The sequence below is a fragment of the Sinohyriopsis cumingii genome, chromosome 3 (genome assembly GCF_028554795.1).
Source record: "Sinohyriopsis cumingii isolate HCF-2022 chromosome 3, ASM2855479v2, whole genome shotgun sequence".
Lineage (NCBI taxonomy): Eukaryota > Metazoa > Mollusca > Bivalvia > Unionida > Unionidae > Sinohyriopsis > Sinohyriopsis cumingii.
Window position 1 is genome coordinate 116982338 of NC_142963.1, and position 23605 is coordinate 117005942.

General features: G+C 36.5%; 1 protein-coding gene across 1 annotated transcript in view; it reads left to right on the plus strand.

Annotated features, from left to right (window-relative positions):
- The first annotated feature begins 17111 nt into the window (after positions 1–17111).
- LOC149803664 (uncharacterized) overlaps positions 17112–23605 on the plus strand; it is a 39251-nt gene continuing 32757 nt past the window's right edge. The window contains exons 1-2 of the mRNA XM_089953432.1: positions 17112–18126; positions 21966–22249. Of these exons, the coding sequence (XP_089809558.1) occupies positions 17934–18126; positions 21966–22249 (477 nt within the window). The 5' untranslated portion in view covers positions 17112–17933. The remainder of the gene's footprint in view (positions 18127–21965; positions 22250–23605) is intronic.

Genomic DNA, 23605 nt, shown 5'->3' on the forward strand with positions numbered 1-23605 from the left:
AATGAAAAAGTGTTGTTCGGCCCGGGCCCCCTTATGGCCCCAGGTCCCGGGGATATATCCCCGGTTGCCCCCCTCCTTTATCGGCCCTAACTGCAACTTTATTATGCAAACGTTGTCGCCCTGAAAAAGTTTTAGGTATTAATTATTTATGATTATTAGGATATTAATAAACTACAGTTTTAAAAAAGTCTCTTTCAAATAATAATAGTTACTCATACGATAATCTGATCTGCAATTCGGTAACTATATAAAGGTAAACGGCAAACTGTTCGTTCATGTTTATTGTGTTTAAGTCAACACTTTTCTATCTGCTCAAAACGGGTGTTTCTTCCCACTATATTATGCTATACTTCCTTACGGCTACGTGTCGATACGATTTAATTGTTTTAATGCACCTATTTCACTGATAAGCGCTGTTATCCATGACTTTAAAATATGGACTATATCAGTATTGTAGTTTCCTCGGTCTTATCGTTCAGGCTATAGTTGTAGAATTTCTAAACATTAAACACGGAGAAAGTTTTTTTTTTATTTACATAAAGATAGATGATACACGCATGTAATACATACATCTTGGTACAATATTTCTACCACAAGACATGCATGTATATAGTTCTACACAATATTTTCAATCACTGTGGGATGCAAGGAAATGATGAAAGGAAGGAAGGTAATAAAGAAGAATGAAAATAGAGAATAAAAAAAAAATAAAAAAGAAATAATTTTTACAGAACACATTTTTAGACAACATTATATATATATATATATATATATATATATATATATATATATATATATATAGAGAGAGAGAGAGAGAGAGAGAGAGAGAGAGAGAGAGAGAGAGACCTGCTTGCATATATTTTTATGTACGTTACATCTTCGATAAACCCGTGCTTTGGTATTTTTGGAGAGAATTGAGGGGATATTTTTTAAGACATGAAAAGCCTATGCCATAATTGGAAAGCGAAAATGTACAAACACGCTCAAAACTGCGTAATTAGAAGATTTCAAATTTCTCGTGGACTTGTACCAAAGTCACCAATCTTTAATTATAACCGTTTGTTTCTTTTTATGAAGGGGATTAAACCCAATTTTTCATCGCATGATAGACCTTGCATTGCGGCCAGAATAACGCGAATGAAGAACCCTGGAAAACCCTGGTATGAACCACCGATCCACAAGAAGCTACTGGCAAACTTTCTCACATATCCACAAATGACCGAGCCATGACTCAATCTCGGATGTGATGGTAGTGATCGGTGAAGGCACGAGTTTAGACCACTCGGCCACCAGAGGCTCCGCAATCATAATTTACCATAAGGTGTCATCTCTTCTGCGTTGCACAAATATCATAATCTGTGTTTATGAGGGACGATGTTTAAACGTGAAGGTGATATAGTACTATTTCTGTGTGGTTGGAGTCTTTTCCGTTACAATGGATAATATAATTTAAGGGCCGTTAGGTCTTACACCTCAATGCATTTCAGTATTACCATTAGAAATTGTCGACATAACGGTAGGTCTCAAACTACATTTACTTTTTTGAAATGAAACAATATATATTAAAATGACAGTAATATGCAAAATAATGGACTTTTTTTTTTAATAGCAATCCATCCACTCCCTCTACCATGCTATCCATACAAAAACAGGTCAGTCTTGAAGCAGACTTTAGTCCCAAAGGATGGACACTCTCCTATACCTGACCATGTGCACATAATTCGAACAGTTCAGGATGGAAATGCTTATGGTTATTTCGGCAGTCTAAGGAATTTCAGTAAACTTTGCAAAAATTGTTGCGGAAATTTAATTTTAATTGGCTTCCATGGAAGTGTTTGAATTTTATAGCCATAATTATGTTTCGGTCTTTAAAAAAAAAAAGTTAACCTACATAATTGTGTTGCTTGTAAAAGCTATTTGCAATTTACATCATTCAACACAAAATCGAATTAACTATTGCAAGGTTTACATAACCGCTCCGGTAGCCTAGTGGTTAAAGCGTCCGCCTCGGATGCGGGAGGTCGTGGGTTCGATCCCCGGCCGAGTCATACCAAAGACTTACAAAAATGGTACTAACAGCTGCCTCGCTTGGCGCTCAGCATTAAGAGATTAGTGTTAGGACTGGTCGGCCCGGTGTCAGGATAATGTAACTGGGTGGGACATCATGCTACATGTCTGCGGCATGATGCCCCAGTGCTAGACATCACTGTAAACTGCCACAATGCAGACATCGTAGCGATATGACTGAAAAATTGTTAAAGCTACGTAAAAATTCAAATCACATCACATCACATCACATCACAGCAAGGTTTACATTTGTTTTAGAACGAAGACACAAAAAGTTACTAGATGTTCGCGCTTTAGATAGGAAGTGATATTTTATGGACTTCTCAAATCAGTTGCAGTCAATCTGATTTCTTGTGAATAAAATTATTAAGAACTGCAATTGTAAGAGTTTAATGTCTTTTTCTGAGTTTATCGTGGTATAAACTGTCAGTTGCCAACTCACACAGCTTACGTAACGCCCTTCGGGCAACAGGAAAAAAAAAACAACATCAAACTCTTACAAATACGTAATAGGTCCAGGGTCTAATTATCCAATAGGCACAGTAAGCGTTGTGTCTAGGGCCTACGAAATCATGTTACTGAAAAGTGTAAACACAAGGAGGCAGAGTCATGCCAATGTCAATCGTGTTATCAAATGAGTACCTAGGGCCCATCAAGGACCTTAGTCCGGTCCTTAAAATAACATAGGGTCAGCATCTATAATACAGTACCAATTTTATGTTGTTTTTTTTGTGTGTCTGAAAATCAAACTCTGTTATAGAGAAAATCGGCGCTAAAGTAAGGGATGTACTCAAACAGTTTACTTTATTTATTACATCTGTAAATTTTAGCACACAATTTGAGCCATCAGTTTAGGACAAATCACCCTATAATTTCCCAATTGTTTCCCGCAACGCAAAATTCGCCTTTATTTGTTAGGAGCGCTGAATGTGTGACATGCAGCTGGCTCTTCCTGTTATGACCGCTCGTAAAGGGTTCTGCATTGATCGGAGAAACCTCTACCTTTTCCGTAAGGTTGAAAAAGGAACCTCTCATGTTATTAGCTGCCATTCATTCAGACCACATCGGCTATTAATGCGAGACAAAAGTGTGCATCGGATGTAGAGAAACGCAGTATTACCGATATACCGGTATTTGATTCCAGTGGTATTTACCGCAGTACTTTTCCATTGTACCTGTACATCTGTAGTTTCCGTCAGTATGGCATGTACGGAAAATTCCCGAGTAATCTTCTGACAAATTTAATGATATTAAAAGCATGTTTCATTTTTCATGAGAAAACAACTGCAGTTTATTTTTATAAAATATATATATTTGACACACATTAATTTCGAATGTGTCACCTATGCCATCATGGTAGCCGAACGGAATATTGTGAAAAATATTCAGACCACATTCAAGGTTTGGAAAAATTACGAAATAAATAAGGAAAACAAAATGTCATTGTTTTTAGTTATTTGCGTGCACATGTTAATGTGATACTCCTTTGTAAGATTGTGACACATAATGAGATTTTCAGAAGAGCAGTTGCTTTCTGATTGAATTGTACCTAATTTCTCTTGTCGACTAAATATCGTCTTCTTTTCAGGAGTCAGTATGTTTTCTGTTTACTGTTCCTCTCTGATAAATATCTTGCCCGGATGTTAGCATCCCACTCAACGTTTCCCTGCCGATTATATCAACAGTGTACCTACTAAACTACTGGCTATGTCAACACTTCCCACTGTTATCAACAAGCCCTTTAATGTCAGCACAAGTTCTTTAATGGGGTGTTAGCTATAGTGTAAGCTTAATCATCGCATATTAGTCTCCGATTTCATATGACAACTTATACATCAATTTACATACATATAGCAAATTCACTTACTATAATGTACTAAGGTACTAACCTTTTCATTATTTTTTTTTTGGGGGGGGGCTGAGATTTTCTTTCGTGCAAGATGTTATTTCCTTTATCTCAAGATAATTAATTTGTTTCAAATAATGTAATGGATATAACATGGTGTTACTTTGCTATGAATCTCTGCAATATATTGTTCCAGATATTCGAGAGCCGTACATTTATTTACAAAGTCGCAGGCCGTTGCCTTGGAAATGTAAATTGCTGCTCCCTAATATAATTGCGATATACCGTGGTACGTATCTCGGTATTTCAGAAATACCGCGGTACAAAATCACTCTGCACTATAGGCTCTAAATAAGCGATTCTGGAATCTGATGATTTACTATCCAATTCTGGATATTATCCCTCTGTCTACCAATTCGGAGGTCACGTCTGTATCTTAAGATTAAAAAAATAGTCCCAAACACTTGTGTCAATTTCTTCATTTATATTTATAACTCACTAAAGTCATTCTAATATGTCTCTTATTTATTTTTTAAACTAAGTTCAGTTCTTCGCAAACAAAATATGTTAAACTTGTGTTTTTGCGTAGTGAAAAATTACTGATGTGTAATGGAGCACTTTCATTGTCAAATCTTTAATTCTGGAGGTGCGTACATTTGGACGTTGTTAAGTTCTTCAATTTCGGAGGTAAGTAAATCTTGCATATAGCCATCAATCCCAGATTTCCTAAATAAAAGTGACCAATTTTTAAAAACACCGGAACTTGTAGAGTTTAGGCCAAAAAGAAACAGCAATATATTCGGACCACACCGGCTACTGTTACGACTGAACTGATTGAAAAGTTCTGAATAAAACAAAATTGTACAGTGCATTCACTTCTCGGTCAGTGATTGTTCCCTAAAACGCAGAGGGGATCAGACTGGCATTTATCGGCATACTTTTGAGGTATGATTGGCAGGATTCACCTCGAAGTTGTTAATGACTGACTCCTAGAACTATATTTTGAACTACTTTCGTTCCTATCGCACAATAGGATGGCCGAAGGAGACAAAGTCAGAATCGGAATATCACTGTCCTTTTTTATGTCGCTGAGAATGAGGTGCACTATACCTGAGGCGAATCACTAAAGCCGTGAAATTTGTGCATATTCCTACAGCTACATCTGAGGTTACGAGTATGGAGGAGGATTACCGCCATAATTATATGCATGTAGTTTTCTAATATTCCTTGATGCATTATTGTAAATGGCTGCTTGCAAGTGCTACTTTCATAATTCTATCAATGTATATTGTGTTCTTCATTGATGCAAATTGTACGTGGCAGTTTGCAGGTGTTATTTTCCTTCTGCACTATTATTAGTGGTTGATTGCAAGTGCTACATTCATAATTCTAGTCCTGAATATTATATTCTTCATTGATGCAAGCTGTAAGTGGCTGCTTGCAAGTGCTTAAATCTACTTTCCTTCTGTGTCTTTGTATCTTGCAATTTGCCAACTACTGAATTGATTATGTAGTTTGTCGTATGGCAAATGCTGTCAGTTGTTACTAGTTTTAATATTCCATTTATAAACATGCTAAATCACAAGATAGTTTCCTCTCTGAGGGAGCCACTAGAGGCGAGCCTGGTTTCCTGGAGGGCAGCTATGCTGATATTTAGTCTGGTGAGTTCTCTATCGATGATGGCCGTCTTTCTGGTGTCGTCCACTTCTCTGAGGTCGTCGGAGATGCCTGTACACATGGTGCGCACATTCCAGCTTGCAAATCGAAGAGCTGTTGTCTTCTTTATTGGTTTCTTGTTTCTTTTGTCTGGTGTGGAATTACCGTCTGCTTGTCATACTGAACAACACACTGAGCTCCAGACACCCACTGGAGCAGGCAGACGATGGCGGGTCAACGCCTTATTGACCGGGGGCTGCCCGGCTTGAGGCGGGCGGTAGTTGGCCAGTAGGACACGATGATCCCTCCCAACGTCAAAGCTGACCCGTGGCGCCCCTTCCCTACGCCAATCGGGTGGGACTTATAACCCGTAAACTGTCAGGTTCCGTGTTGTTTCCTCACTCAGTAGCGAGACTGGAGTGTCCTCTCCAGTGCGCAAGCCTGGGCGTGGAGTATGGAGATCCTGGGCTGCCCAGACATCATGATCCCCCTCTCGTCCTTGCTGGCGGGGTCCAAAGGAATGCTGAGGATGGAAGACCGTGTTCCACACAGCGAGATCCTGCAGCGTGCAAGTACCCCGAGTATGTACTCCCTGCTGAGCAAACGCCGCCTGCGATGGATGGGATACGTCCGAGGCATGGAGGATGGAAGGCTGCCAAAGGACATCCTATATGGACAGCTGGCCACTGACATGAGAAGAGTCGGCCGCCCCTCACTCCGTTTCAAGGATGTATGCAAGAGGGACATGAAGGCATGCAACGTTTCACCCGATGGCTGGGAAGAGCTGGCCGAGGACCGAGGCACCTGGAGACTGACGGTAAACAATGGCATATCAGTCGCTGATGCGAGGAGAGGTCAGTTGGCGGCAGAGAAACGTAAGAGAAAGAAGAACGCGGCAGCAACCACAGTAACGCAGACTTCCCAGTATGTTTGCACCAACTGCAATAGGGACTGTCACTCACGTATAGGCCTGCACAGCCACAGCAGACAATGCCAACAGAGATAGACAACACCCCAAGGGCGCTATTCGCATGGTTTTTCGAGACTGAGTCGCCAATGATGATGATGATGATGATATCACAAGATACATATTGCACCTTCTAAAATCATGATTATACTGTAGCATCAAGCATGTTGCAAGTTAGCATCACGGAAGTTAGGATAATATAATGCCTCATTATGACAACAGATGGTGCTGTGACACGTCAGTTTCTTACAATACGACTACTCCCCTGAGCCTAGTAACAAGAGGTTATACCACTTTACGGCATGTTTGGGCGTCTAATTTAAAATATCATCACAGTCAGCTGATTTCTCAGCGTATTAACATTCGGGAAAAAGGTGGCTTGCAAGAAGCACAAAACAAATTAAATGAATCAAACTGTATGCAATTAGATGTATTTACGCAATGTTATATTTCCTCTGACCTTTCCCACACCATTTTTATTTGAACGTTTTGCGGGTACAATTTACCGCTACCGCACGGTGGCATAATAGGGTAGCCGCCTACAAACAAGGTTTATGGTCCTAATTTGTAAATTAAAATGTTTTCAATTTACAGCATAATTATTATTTTAGAGTTGCAGTGCAAATTCTGCTTTTTGTATCAGCAAAGACCTCATAAGGTTTGAGGAAATTGCAGATAACTGAACCTCAAGGCCATACTTTCTCTTTCTTGTTTATTCACGAGAGAGAGAGAGAGAGAGAGAGAGAGAGAGAGAGAGTACATCACAGAGATGAAGATTCTGTTTATTCTCTCATCCCTATGAAATTAAGTTTTACTGCTAATCTGTAGTTTACGGTGGCAGTTTAATTATATATATATATATATATATATATATATATATATATATATATATATATATATATATATATATATATATATATATATATAAGGCCAATATTCAAATTATACAGATTTCTTATATATCTATAGCATGGATGATTGTGCAATAGCCAGCAAGTATTGTCACCCACAAAGCATATACTGCAGCATAGCTATATGCCACAAAAATATGAACTTATTTCATTATATAAGAAAATAAATTCTAACAGTATGAAATATATTTTCTATATCTAAACATAAATAATATTTCCATACATTATGAGATGCTTTATTTCCACAAATATCAAACTGAAAACTACTTTTTCTTAAATTTAAAATTGTATTCATCCATGTGTGAAGCTATATTTATAGTACAGATAAGATGATTGATAAAACATCAGACTCCTTTGGTAACAATTATAAAAATAAAATATATTGAATATAAATAACGTTGCTACTGTTACCAGTAACCAGCTCAATTTATTGTTATTATTACTGCCACAATACAGTACCAAGCTTGCTTGATATATTTGGATATGAAATTAATGTAAAAAGATTAATACAAATTTTTACACGTATCTTCGACAGATGTGATTGTTTTCTGTTAGAAGAGTAATAAACACACACCCAAACACGTAATGTTTTAAAACACTTTAAAAGTTTTTAAGGCTACTTACAGCTCAGGCTGTTGTAGCATCCGTCGTCTCCCCACCCCACCCCCAAAAAAATCTTCATTTGTTTGTGATTTTATCATTATTTGATCCTGTTTAAAATATAAGTTAATACTGTCATGACACCAACAAAAAATATCAGCAAAATACAACTATGCAATAAAGCAAAAAAAATAAATAAAAACTATATTCAATCCTGTGTTTAACTTTTCATAGGAAATATTAGATAAAAGTAAGTATTTAATGTAAACCGGCATTCATAAAAACAATATTGTTAGATGATTTAGTCTAAAACAAAAATTATCATTCAGGTAGGCAATTATAAGGAACAAATACCTGGACTGTCTTGTCCTGAAGCCAAAAAAGTACCAGTTTGTTACTTTTTGGAGACCACCTGATGGACCTGCGCTTTTGATGAGTGGTCAGTGAGCAATCAAATTGTTGTTCCTAAGTAGTATAGACAGGAAATTCATAGTCTAGCTGGTCATTTTGGTGTCAGTAAGACTTATCACAAGATCCTGAATCATTTTTATTTGCCGAAAAGTAAAAGTGATGTTTATAAGTACCATAGATCTTTTCACACCTATCAAATGCTAGAAAATCCCAATCAGAAGATATATAAGGTACATCTGCAACCTATTCCTGCATTTGACCACTTAACAAGCCATTTAGCACAAAAATGGTAGAGTGTCGATTCCTTGCCTAATACCAAGTCAAGCAACCAATACCTGTTGACCATAATGTGTGCGTACTCAATATTTATATAGGCTATTCCTTTTTATGAATATTAAAACAAAGACTGTTCTAAAAGTTTAGGCAATGTTTTTAACAGTTGTTTGCCTCCCCAAATCTATCCAGCAATTTTATGTTTGATTATTTCCAACAACTTATGCACGAATTAGACATCCAACAGTTTAATTTTTCTGCCGATCACCCTGAAAGTCATGGGGCTAGCACAAGACTGTCCGAAAACACTCTCACCTACCCATGATACATATATACAACTATATTGAATAAAACCTTAAAAAAGACAGTTATCAGTAAAATCCTGTGTTGTATACTTATCGAGTAAGAGTTCTTTTTCCCCATGTTTTCAATTATCACCAAATGAAAGACCCCATGATCACCCTAAAACAGCAAAAGACTGTCCCAAAACACTCTCGACTACCCAGGATACGTGTATGCAATTAAATACAATCAAACCAAAATAAAAAGACAGTGATCGGTAAAATTATACCCTGTATATTTATCAAATAAGGTCAGTACAGGTTTTTCTCATGTTGATACTTGCTGAAGGAAAGACCCTAAGACTGTCCCAAAACACGCTCATTGACCCAGGACACGTGTATACAATTACAATAACTTAAATACGCAGTTTTGGTGCTCTCTCTCTCTGTCTCTCTCTCTCTGTGTTTGATCATAGATAATTCACAAAACTACTTTTATATTGCAAAAAGCACCACACTTAATAACTCGGAATCATACGTTACTACATTCATATTTCAAAAATTCTCTTAATTTCTTTTAAATCTTTAATGTGACAAACAGCAACTGAAGAATTGAAACCTTAGGGTGCTATATTTATATCTTTTAAATTCTTGAACCAATTTATTATTTTTAATTGGTTTGATATTGGAAAGAATTACAATAAACAAAAGTAAAATCTCCTGTAACATAATGTCATTGGTCTCTAATTATTTCCACTTATAGAGACACGAGTTTTAAAGGATGCAAACCGCTTTTAAGGCAGTTTTTTTTATAAATACATTCAAAGTTTAATGGTTGAGGTTCTGTACATTAACAATGCAAATTAAGTATTGAAAAATAATCGTACACTAAATCTAATATTTCTAATCGCAAGTAAACAGTGTTATCACGATACGAACACGATTTTCCACAATTTGATTATTTCGGCTTTTGCGAGAACATATCTTCCAAAATGAAGATTGTGAAAAGAATAAGAAAATCCTTAGGAATTCTTAATTTCTTTTTAATGTCATTTTACCTATGATTTTTTTTTATTGGCTAGTGATATTGCTATGAAGTACATTATTCTCCCTTGAGCTTATGTAAAATAGTATCACAGAACAGGGTGGACGTTTGTGAGGTGCGTCAAAATGGGTGACGTACAATACGATCCGTACAACCAGGGGTCGTCTGATGAAAGCTCGTTAAAAAGAGTTACGAGGGAATATATCATTGTCGTTTCTGATCCTTACTTTGGTTAAATAACGTATGTTTCCACCTGTGATTATACATATCACCAAGAAGTAGATTTCTTAAACGGCGAAAGTAAATACTTAACTGCGTCAAAAAAAAAAAAAAAAAACAGGGGTTGAAGAGGATGGACCACACTGCTGTAATAGTATGCGTTTTTGTTTTCGTATGGTGCTACAGATCACTTAAATCTTCGAGAAAACATATGGTTTTAGAGAACGATTAAAACTTCGTTACTAACGTACACCTTCAAAAAAGGAACTGAAAATAGTACAATGTTTATCGACACAAAATGAATGCCGTAAAGTTCCGTGGGGAGCATTGTTTATTTCTGGTGAAGGAAAAACTTTATAAATTTAGAGCGCCGTCTGTTGTCATAATGCCATGCTAATCTCTAGTATGCCATTATGACATCAGATGGCGACACGAGTTCGACAACAAAGACGATAAAGCTTAGCATTTATATTGTTTTAAGGCCAATCTGTATGAAAACAGCAGTTGGAATGATATAATTGTAATATGGCAAGTATATAAACAGAATATAAAAAAAAACTTGTAATAAATGACAGCATACGACAAACTACAGAATCAATTCAGTAGTTTGCAAACCGCAAGATACAATGACGCAGAAGGAAAGTAGATGTAAGCACTTGCAAGCAACCATTTACAGCTTGCATCAATGACGAATAGAAAATTCATGACTAAAATTATAAATGTAGCACTTGCAAGCAGCCATTGACAATAACGCAGAAGGAAAGTAACACTTACAATCTACCACGATCAATTTGCATCAATGAAGAATACAATATACATGGATATAATTATGAAAGTAGCACTTGCAAGCAGCCATTTACAATAGTGCATCAAGGAAGATAGAAAATACAAAAATATAATTATGGCGGTAATCCCCCTCAATATACGTGTGTGTGTGTGTGTGTGTGTGTGTGAGAGAGAGAGAGAGTTTTGTTTGTTTTTATGGATTTAGGCTATAGTCTATACATACATACATACGTACGTACGTACTTGCATGCATGCATGCATGCATGCATGCATACATACATACATACATACATACATACATACATACATACATACATTTGCAAATCAAATGACTTTTATTGTTTTTGTTGCAGTAGTTATTGGCGGATTTGAGTTTGAAGGTTTTGGGATTTTATTCAGCGGGGAGAACGTTTTAAGTGTAACCAGGCATTGACATCGTGTTTTCAATTTACACGACAACACGGCATCCTTAAGATCACGACAGAACTGTCTGTATTATCTTATAGAAACTTCATATATAAGTCCGGTTACAACCCGGACATAGTATTACAATAGAAATCGGATCGTTGGAATCAATAGCGCACTTCTTATGATCATCATGTGGTACAATTGCCACACTTCTTATGGTTTTCATGTGGTACAATTGTCACACTTCTTACGATTATCATGTGGTACGATTGTCACACTTCTTATGGTTTTCATGTGGTACAATTGTCACACTTCTTACGAGTATCATGTGGTACGATTGTCACACTTCTTACAATTATCATGTGGTACGACTGTCACACTTCTTACAATTATCATGTGGTACAATTGTCACACTTCTTACGATTATCATGTGGTACGACTGTCACACTTCTTACGATTATCATGTGGTACGATTGTCACACTTCTTACAATTATCATGTGGTACGACTGTCACACTTCTTACGATTATCATGTGGTACGATTGTCACACTTCTTACAATTATCATGTGGTACGACTGTCACACTTCTTACAATTATCATGTGGTACAATTGTCACACTTCTTACGATTATCATGTGGTACGACTGTCACACTTCTTACGATTATCATGTGGTACAATTGTCACACTTCTTACAATTATCATGTGGTACGACTGTCACACTTCTTACGATTATCATGTGGTACGATTGTCACACTTCTTATGGTCTTCATGTGGTACAATTGTCACACTTCTTACGAGTATCATGTGGTACGATTGTCACACTTCTTACAATTATCATGTGGTACGATTCTTACACTTCTTACGATTATCATGTGGTACAGTTGTCACATTTCTTACGATTATCATGTGGTACAGTTGTCACATTTCTTACGATTATCATGTGGTACAATTGTCACACTTCTTACTATTATCATGTGGTACGATTGTCACACTTCTTACGATTATCATGTGGTACGATTCTTACACTTCTTACGATTATCATATGGTACAGTTGTCACATTTCTTACGATTATCATGTGGTACAATTGTCACACTTCTTACTATTATCATGTGGTACGACTGTCACACTTCTTACAATTATCATGTGGTACAATTGTCACACTTCTTACGATTATCATGTGGTACGACTGTCACACTTCTTACAATTATCATGTGGTACAATTGTCACACTTCTTACGATTATCATGTGGTACAATTGTCACACTTCTTACAATTATCATGTGGTACGACTGTCACACTTCTTACAATTATCATGTGGTACAATTGTCACACTTCTTACGACTATCATGTGGTACAATTGTCACACTTCTTACTATTATCATTTGGTACGACTGTCACACTTCTTACAATTATCATGTGGTACAATTGTCACACTTCTTATGGTTATCATGTGGTACAAATGTCACACTTCTTACGATTATCATGTGGTACGACTGTCACACTTCTTATGGTTATCATGTGGTACAATTGTCACACTTCTTACAATTATCATGTGGTACAATTGTCACACTTCCTAAGATTATCATGTGGTACAATTGTCACACTTCTTATGGTTATCATGTGGTACAAATGTCACACTTCTTACGATTATCATGTGGTACGACTGTCACACTTCTTATGGTTATCATGTGGTACAATTGTCACACTTCTTACAATTATCATGTGGTACAATTGTCACACTTCCTACGATTATCATGTGGTACGACTGTCACACTTCTTATGGTTATCATGTGGTACAATTGTCACACTTCTTACAATTATCATGTGGTACAATTGTCACACTTCTTATGGTTATCATGTGGTACAATTGTCACACTTCTTACGATTATCATGTGGTACGATTGTCACACTTCTTATGGTTATCATGTGGTACAAATGTCACACTTCTTACAATTATCATGTGGTACAATTGTCACACTTCTTACAATTATCATGTGGTACAATTGTCACACTTCTTACGATTATCATGTGGTACGATTGTCACACTTCTCATGGTTTTCATGTGGTACAATTGTCACACTTCTTATGCTTATCATATGGTACAATTTTCACACTTCTTACGATTATCATGTGGTACGATTGTCATACTTCTTACGATTATCGTGTGGTACGATTGTCACACTTCTTATGGTTATCATGTGATACAATTGTCACACTTCTTATGGTTATCATGTGGTACAAATGTCACACTTCTTATGCTTATCATATGGTACAATTCCTGTATTTATTCGTAAACATTTTTCCTACACAATGAATATATAACATTGCTCCTTTGCAATAAAGACTTTAAAAATACACAAATTAAAAAATAAAATTAAAACATTGTGTGTTTCGCATGGTGGGTGAATATAATTTTTCCATTAGCATGTACAGTAGATACTAACTTAGTAGATACTTAATTGAAAAGTATTTCTGGAGTAAACCATCCAAGTATAGGTACATTCCGGTAGTAACTTGTGGTAATTATAAAACAATAAGTTAGCTATCTAAATTTGTTTATCACGTGTTTAAAAGTAAAGATAAATTATTATTTTTACAGTAATTTAACGAAGCGTTTAAAATAAGGGAGAGATTTTTTAATATTTTGCCATCCTCTCTTTTCCAGCTTTTGTTCACTACCTTTTGTGACTTTCAGTTTCAAGTTGTATGTATATCATTTGTAACAACTCAGTGGTTGTTGTATGCTGAAATAGATAAGAAACGTCTTAAAAATTCTCCAGCACAGTGTAAGATCGAAACTTTTAAACTTTGAGATATAATCAGGGTTTTTCGCAGATGTGCAAAGCAGTTTTGGAATGGGATACATCCTCTAGCTGCAATGCTTGAATGGGTAGGAACCCTCATTCATACATGTGTCAAAGTGTGGTTGCGGTGGGTGGGGTGAGGGTGGGTGGGGTCATGCCGTTTAGTTGGAGACATCTCGTTAGATATGCAGCAGCGTACATTTTACTGTACATAGTTTACTTCAGCACATCTATCTCTAGACTGTATCTAGAATTATCTACAATCCATAATTTATTATCATCGTCAGAAAAACTCATTGTTACTCATAGATTTAAATGTAGTTTTTCATTAATAAATAACGGAGAGAACACAATCGAAAAAAAGAAACAAAAACGAAAAAAATGCCATGAAAAATCAAGACTTCCTCTGTGATTTCCGTTTGATTCTGATCTTACTGTCTGTTTTGGTAAACAATTTAGGATTTTAAAATAAAAGACAATTTCATGATCATTGGTAATGATAAATAACAAAATCAGCGTAGTTACTGTTCAGGTACCTGAGCAAGCGGGGGTAGCGGATGCCGGCCTGGCGCGTACAAAAATTTCCCATTAAACAACTTTTTCATTTTTGTTGCGAGAGGGTCCCAGCTTTAACATTTGCCGCGTGAATAGAGGCCGGCATCTTGATACGTCACTAAACGAGATAAGTGCATATTTTGCTCTTTTTTTAAGGCAACGGATATATAAAAGCTCAAACTAATTATTTGCTTTGGTTACTGACATTTCTGACATTTTCGAAAATTTCTTTTGTAGAATATTCCGTGCGTAATTTATTATTTACATCAAAATTATTTCCAACATGTATGCATGTAGTAGCGTGAAAGACACGCATCAAAGGAGTGTCCGTATGGTACCAAGCAAAGGTGAAGTTCAAAAAATGTAAAGTTGAACTGAAACAAACAACAAATGGAAAACAACCCCTTCCAAATAAATGAAATATGAAGTACAACCTGATCAAAATATTAAATTTAGTAAAATGTATGTAAAATAAAATATATTGGTAACACATTTAAAATCCTTCAAACACGTAGTTATTTCCAATACTTTCTCTTTATACGCCATTAATTGGACAACGTGTCAAGTACGATTGCTCGATTTAATTAGAAATTCATCTATGAAATGTGACGGAATACAATTCGAGTCCATAGCGAACCGGTTTAAAACCGCAATTGTCACGAAATCGCCTTGGTTACATCAACAGTCACATCCGCGCTTAACAAAGGACGTTGTCTTCGATCAGCCATACTAATTAATTAGCCATCGTACCGAGTAAATTGTAAAGAGGGGAATATAAACGATAGCCTTAGTCCATGCCTACTATGTGTTTCATTCTAATTGCTGAAAATATCGTGACACTGTAATTTTAATCTAGACAAATGTTCGTAGGAGGAAGCGTCGCGATTGTAAGTTTACCGGGAAAAATCGATAAAATCTTCAGCTTTGATTAAAGTTATGTATGCATGTATGTATGTATGTATGTATGTATATATGTATGTGTGTATGTATGTATGTATGTGGTTTAATTACACCAAGAGCACTATTATAGCTAAATAGTCTGAAGAGATTAACGACATCCCCAAAAAGGCATACAAATCAAAGATTAAAGGAAAAGAGGACAACATGCCGAAAAGACAAAAGCAAATTTGAATATAAACCTTACTCTCGTAAACTGTTTAAAAACCCACCTGGGAGATCATATATAAAGTATCCCAGGGCAAAAAGTCGCTTTTTACTACATACAGGATGTTCCATCGAGCCTCTTTTACATCCCCGCGCCTACGGGTGTGTGGAAAAGACAATAGTTTTGAATTTGCGCGTATCGTTTTGCATAGTAAGAACGTATTTTATATTATCAAGAAAATCAAATCTGGATATTCATATAAAGAAAAAGGAGGAAAACAAACATGAGATTATCGATAGCAAATTTCCGCCACGTTAATCAGCGGAAATACAGTTTTCCGTGCATTGACATGTCTACGATGGATATTTCACCATAAATGAGAAAAACGACCAAATATCCTTCTTATCGGTAACTTAATAGAACGTCGCTCAAATTAAGCTGAAACTCTTCAAACTTTCAAAATAGGGGACACCACGTAGAAACAGCATTTTAGAAATACCTTCAACAAAGGCAATAATTAGTTAAACTAATTTCGTTGTATAATTATTGGTTGATGCATGTTACTTGAACATAAAGTTAACTTATCGAAGAAACGCACTGGACATACAAATATGTTCCACACGCGCTAAATTGTTCAACGATTGTTTAGACGATTATTCATACATGAGATGCCGGCTTGTTTTTGTCACGAATTCTGCCGGTTTAATCTGATATGCTTAATGTACAATAAGCACACACACACACACACACACACACACACACACACACACACATTATATATATATATATATATATATATATATATATATATATGGTATAATGAATAGTGTCGCCATATTTTTAATCCGTGTGCCTCATACGGATTCTCTCTCATTGCTATAATATCTCACACATATCCAGATCGCATGTCTATTATTTTGGTATGTAGCTGTAAACCAATATGTTACGTCTAACTTTAGGTCATTTAAAATGTGCAGGTCTGACAGTAAGGACGTTTGACAGAAGCATTTTCTTATTTCGCACACGCAAGGAACTTTACAACTTTACAATGTATTTATCATGACGGATGCAACGAGGTTATATGTAGCGCACGGATCATTTACGACTGCGTCATAGATAGATTCGGGTTTCAACGCGCGCCAGGAAAGAATGAAATATCGGGGTTTTAATGATGAAAGCTTGCTTGAGTGTTTGAATAAATATATCCGTATACACGTATTGAGTGATAAAGTCTAATCGCTTAAGTTTGTACTATCGATCAAGAGAGAGACACAGTCAAGTTTGTAGTCTGTACATAATTACAACTTCCGTGCTCGTGCGTGCATTAAGAAAAGCAAGTGGAGTGGACGTGACTAGCCGATGAACACAGCAGCACTTGCCGAATAAAATTAAATACGATTACCAATGCATGTGGAGTAGTCCACCAGACGATATTCACAGGAAATTTCCACACGGCCTAGGGCTCTTATTTCAACTTTTTGTCTCTCGTTTAATCATCGCATATCATTTCCTCCCTAGCGCTTTCAACTGGGGTTTGTGTGATCGACCATAAACACCGTAAGCTGCATAGCGAGACCACTGACAAACGCATGAGGATAAACATTCGTTAGAGCCGCGAGTTATTTGCGGAAAAAAAGATCAATTACCGCGCTTAACGGCGACAAAATATATTGAGCAGATATACTTATTTAGTTCACATCGCAAGGAAGCCTACACAAAGAACTCGACACATGTTGGGCCGGCGAGGAAGTTAGTTCTATTTCGCTGTGAAAGGGCGGTGTTGTGACAAAATATTTAGATAAGTGTATACATGCAATTGGCTCATATAAAACTATTTATTGTGTACATGTATGCTCTCTGAAGGTAACCCTTACGCCGCTATTGGCGATTTACGTCTTGGGAGTTGAATTAGCGTGGTGAAGGCGGAATATTTAGTGTGGAGTTATCGGACGATTTGAAAAGTATAGAAAGGTGATTTCTTGACGGATATTTGATAATAATGCCTCGTAAGCGCAGTCGTACGAAGGAAAATGGGGAAAATGTATTGGCCAAAAAAATTAAAACAGATCGCACTGAGGAGGAAGTGTTTGATGAAGATTGTTTCAAACCGATCGAAAAGGATGGAGAAGCTGTATTAGCAATTGAGTGTGGCCCGAACAAAGCGCACATGTATCTATCCAAGTTATATCAAGGTAAGAAAATTTAATTGTCAATTTATTAGACGAATCTATATATTATATTGTGATCTTTAGATGTTACGATTATGCGAAAGTCGAAAATTTTCTTAAAATCGTAACATCGATTGCACAAATATATATATATGTACTGTTGATGTACAAAAACGTTACATATTTGTTTACACACAAGCTATCACTTTCTTATATTATATAGAGGTATATACACGCTTGTCCCAGTTCATACATATAAACTAACATTTCTGCATTGTTTCATTACGAAATAGCTGTTTCAAACATAGTTACAATCGTTTGTATCGATTATTTTATGAAATGTATAGGAACATGTGGGAATACAATATACCTACTTTCGTATGCGGATATTCACTTGTCAATCTACGGTCGATGTATAGACAAGTTATTCAAAAGTCAGACGAGAAGTTTATCGTATGGCGGGCTTTGCTAGCGTGGCGCCGCTTGAGCGGGGTGGGTGGGGCGTTACTCATGTACATGCGGAAGTTGTACAATATTTTACGTTATACATGTCTGAGTCTAGAGTGGCTCGTTACGAACGAATATATTTGGATTGGGAATCAACTGGGAATGGCCAATCAGACATGGTGGTAAAACATCCTACTGATATGTTTTAGATATCAACAACGAAACTTGAAACAAAAAATGTAATCTCCTTTCTCCAAGTGATTAAACTAGTCATCTTATGCTTCTCTAATGCCAGTAACACAACACACACATACACTCTCTCTCTCTCTCTCTCTCTCTCTCTCTCTGTAATTTGTCACGTAGTCCAGGTTTCAAGGAACTGGTTATTTGTTCTTGAACCGAAATATTATTTATTCCTGAATCGAAATATATATTTTTTAAGTACTTGAATCATATTTGAAAATGGGATCCACCCTCTCCCCCATTGTTACCATGTTCGTGAGTAATGTTATAAACATTATTGGTCAAAAACTTCTGCTATAGATATGGTATTGACATGTTTTGCATTTTGTCACTGATACTGTTTATTAAACATTTTTTGTTTCAGTTTTACGATTCTTGTTAATAATTAATTTAAATTTTATTTTTCCCCAGTATTTTGAAAAGAGGTTTCAGGCGGAAATATGAAACACAAAAATAAAACGTTTTGCGAATCGTAAGAAAAATGTTCAGTCAGCTTTGGATGTACTTAACATACTATTTCCACAAGAAGTATTTGTCTGCTCCTAAGAATAGTCACAGACAAGTTATTCTTGACACGTATCGTGTTTACAGGACGTGAAATGGAACGGACTTCGAAACAAAAGCGTTTCCATAGGCGAAGCCACCCAGGTTAACGTCAAAAGAATGCAAGATAATTCATTCGCGGTATCGCAAGTTTGGGACAAAGAATATCCGTACAACCACATATTTTAATGATTACGGCACATTGCAGTTAATCGGCCTACGAGCGAACGCCCCTTTGTGTTTGCGTTTCCGCCACGCTAGGAAAATGTCGTTGGTCTAACATCGTGCATATTTCTAAGTAATCAAATATTTGAGGTAGATAAGTAATCGCGATTCGGCGTTATCCCGGCCGACCGCCTGTAGGGCGGTTTCAGATAAATGAATTATTGACCCGCGTTGGAGCATATACATGTATATAGTTCTATACGAAAACATCAGTTCGTAACAAAGATGTTTATGGCTTGGCGAGAGAGGAGTAGAGTCTTTAAGATTTTGCCGCGGAACATTTGTTTTCAATATCCTATTACAGTCTATCGATTCAATAGTATTCAGAAAAACGTGCTGTTACTAAGCGTTGCGCCATTATCCCTACGATGCATTGATATCTCTGGCGAAAAGATTATCGTTGATAAAACCGTATATCGTCAACGTAGGTATTCTCTTGGTGCTTGTGGCAAATTTTAGGATTTATTAAGACTTTCCGCTGGACTGTACAGGTACAAAGATCAATGACGTTTGTTCTTGTATGGACTCAAACAAAACCCATAGGTTTAATTGAACTGGTATTGACTTTGGTGCCTTGATCGATATAAGAATATTGATCGCGCGCGACTTAAATTTATACATAATATATTACATACATTAATTATTATCGATTTTTGATTAACAACGCAGCTGAAATCGCATTCATTTATTGATTCATATATCGTGAGCCTGGACAGTTTGACTCCGAAAAATGCGGCCGCCAGCTTTAAGTCCTTCGTGAGTCATTTCAACTTAGGCGAACCGATTAGATATGCTCTGGAGACCAGTTACATTCCCGTAGCAAGGGTCATCGACTTTGCGTCATTCTAGTCTGGCACTTAATAGTACTACGATTTTCGTCACACCTGACATAGCTGTGGGTATATACGTATATTGTACCGTAACTCTTGCAAGTTACCTTCTTCGATACACGTTCCTCTTGTCGGTTCAAATCCACGTCACACATTTCACTGTAATACAATGGAGTTCGTGGCACCTACCTTGATTATTATATAACCTAGGTATTGCTCTTTTCATCTCCGCGTCTAGTCATTTTTTTATATATATATTTTAAATAACGCGATGTAAAAGTTGGCAAGCGTTCTTGACAAATGTTTCTCTAAAGGTGATCGGGTGTAGTATTAACCCTGAATAGTCAAATTAGGCGGACATTACCAACCTTTAATCTAAGGACTAAACCAGCAGCTGCTGGCAACAACGTACACTATAGTAATCATTAAAGCTGAAACGAGATTACGATTTTACTTACAAGATTACATATATATCAAAAGTCGATGAATTTTGTTTTAATATGACAGAAGGAAGCTAATTATTTTTCGCCTTCTTGATATCCAGGTGGTTTCTTCAATTCCGTAGGATCTTTTTGTTTTCTTTGCTATAACAATAGAACTAATGTCGCATGCAGCCCCTTCGCGCTGCGTCTATAATCTAATTTGCGTGGAGCGTATTTTTTTTTATAAAATATTTATTTTTATCGCCACAGAAATTCGATAGACTCGTGAGAGATAACGTGTATTCTTTTACATGTCCGCCTCTAAAACCGCCTTCACGGCGACTTGACGCATGCCTGAGAAGAGTCATATTAACGTGTTCAGACATGAAATCATGAAAGCGAATATGAATTTATTAAAATATATAAGTGATCAATACATTATTTTTGGATACATCTGATGGAAGCAATTTTATTTATGATATCCACAAGGTTTCTTTATTTTCGTAAGACTTTTTTTATTATATCATATTAATCATAATTGTTGAGTACTTCAATTTCCACCCCACCAACTTCCAGCGTACTCATTAAACAATTTGAGGCAAACAATATTGATGAAATATTTGTTCTTCAAATAAATGTGCGGGCGTAATGTATGACACCTGAGGTCCAGAAAGTCTTTGGTATGACTAGGCCGGGGTTCGAACCCGACCTCCCGTATCAGAGGCGAATGCTCTAACCACTAGGCCACCGGAGCGGTGGGACGATCGTGAAATGACTAATATTTACATATAACTTGCGTACCTTCTGTTTATATCGAGGTTTAAAGTAATTACTATTTAGGAAATTAAATTAGAGAGATGGTATCCATGAGAAAAACATTTTAAGCAAATACTTTCGTTCCCATTAACCATGTTATATTTTTTCGCCATCAGTTATTTCCAAGCAGTTTATTTATAGGAATCGAACGTCAGCGGAGCATTTATAAATTATGATCACGGAAAATCCTATTAAAACATTTAAATAAATTTTCTTTTCGTGATGACACAAAAAAAGAAAATTCTGCTTCTGATAATTTTTTCAATCTCCGAAGGAATGTTGTGCACCCCAGTGCTCTTGTTCTGATTAAAATCGACCAGTGCTTGTCACTTTTCAGGAAGCAAGGGTTCGTGTGTTTCGTTTCAAGGGTCCTGGTTGACACCCAATGAGTTCCAATACGTCAGTGGAAGAGAATCGGCCAAGGACTGGAAGCGTTCCATCCGTCACCAGGGACTTAGCTTGAAGATTCTTTTCACCAGGGGAATTCTGTCAGTCCGCAAGTTACGCGAGAACGAGGAAAATACCACTCCAACAGGGCAGCAATCTCCCTCTACCAGGGATCAGTCTGGTGTCACAGATACGACCAAACAAACATCCGGTTTGCATAGCCGGAAATCCAATGTAAGCACTTACGTTTTGTCAGTCTTGTAAAAGGGGCTTTATTTCTAGTGAAAAGTTCTGTAGTCTGTAAGGGGGACGTATCTCTATAGTCTGCAGCTCCTGTTTACATACTAGTGGGGATAAAGTCATGCTACTTGTCCGTACGTGTTACAGTACTTGTGTACACGTGTGCATACAATATTAATGTTCCAACGTTAAATGACAATATTAATCAACGAAATGTCATGATGTTGGCCATTTGTTTTTAAAACCCAGATATGTAGGGGTTGATGATTAATTTAGGTTTTTGTATTTATCGCTTTGAATTCAATAACACAGAAAAGGGCAGTGTGATCGCAATCCTGATAAATAATTACAAATAAAGTATTGCGTCCTTTTACGCGTAGTATCCGTTTGTTTTTACACTACTGTATATGTTTCACTGCATGAAGATATACTGGGCAGAGAATGGGGACCAGCATTTAATTAATGCATGATTTCAAAGTTGCCCGTGGTTTCGTAATACAACGATTCCTCACTTTAGCTTTGACACTTTTCGTTAGTTGGAATATGTCGGTTGCTTTCGTTTTTAAAGATAATTCGTTGTGACAGCTAAAGATACAGAAGCGGAAAGCTACCTGCAGTTTAAGAAGAAATATTTCACCAGATATATGCGTAACAACTGCGTCATTATTATTTATGATGGCTGCACGTTTTTATGTATTTAGCACACTTACCCCGCGACCGGTCAGAAACTCCAGATAAATTAGTTCCGTTTCAGCCTTGGACATTCTTGCTGCTGCAGTGTTTTTAACATCACTTATATATATATATATATATATATATATATATATATATATATATATATATATATATATATATATATATATATATATATATATATATATATATATATATATATAGTTTTTGAAATGTTTTGGCCTTGTCTCACGTGGAACTTCATGAAATTTGTCTGATATTTGTACCTTTATTTTCTTTTGTCTCGCAAAGTAAACAGTTATTAATCTGGTTGAATAAGCACAAATTATTCTAAGATATTTTCGTGCCTTTCGGTTACAAGATCGTATAGGACTGCTTGTTGCAGGTTGCCTAGATAGAGTATATACTGTAATCTACCGATTTACGGGGCAATCTTCAGTTGTTTAAATCGTCTACGAGCTTACTCTAAACGTAAAATCATGATCACGATGCTGAATTATTTATTAGAAGTCTAGCTTGTTGCAGCATGTGTCGAAAAGCTTTTTTTTTATAAAAAGAAAGTTTAACTTGGCTAGTACATGTTCGCTTCAGCGCTTTTCGTGTCGACTTTGAAAGAAACAATGAACATGCCAGGGAGAAATATAGTTTTGTTTGTTG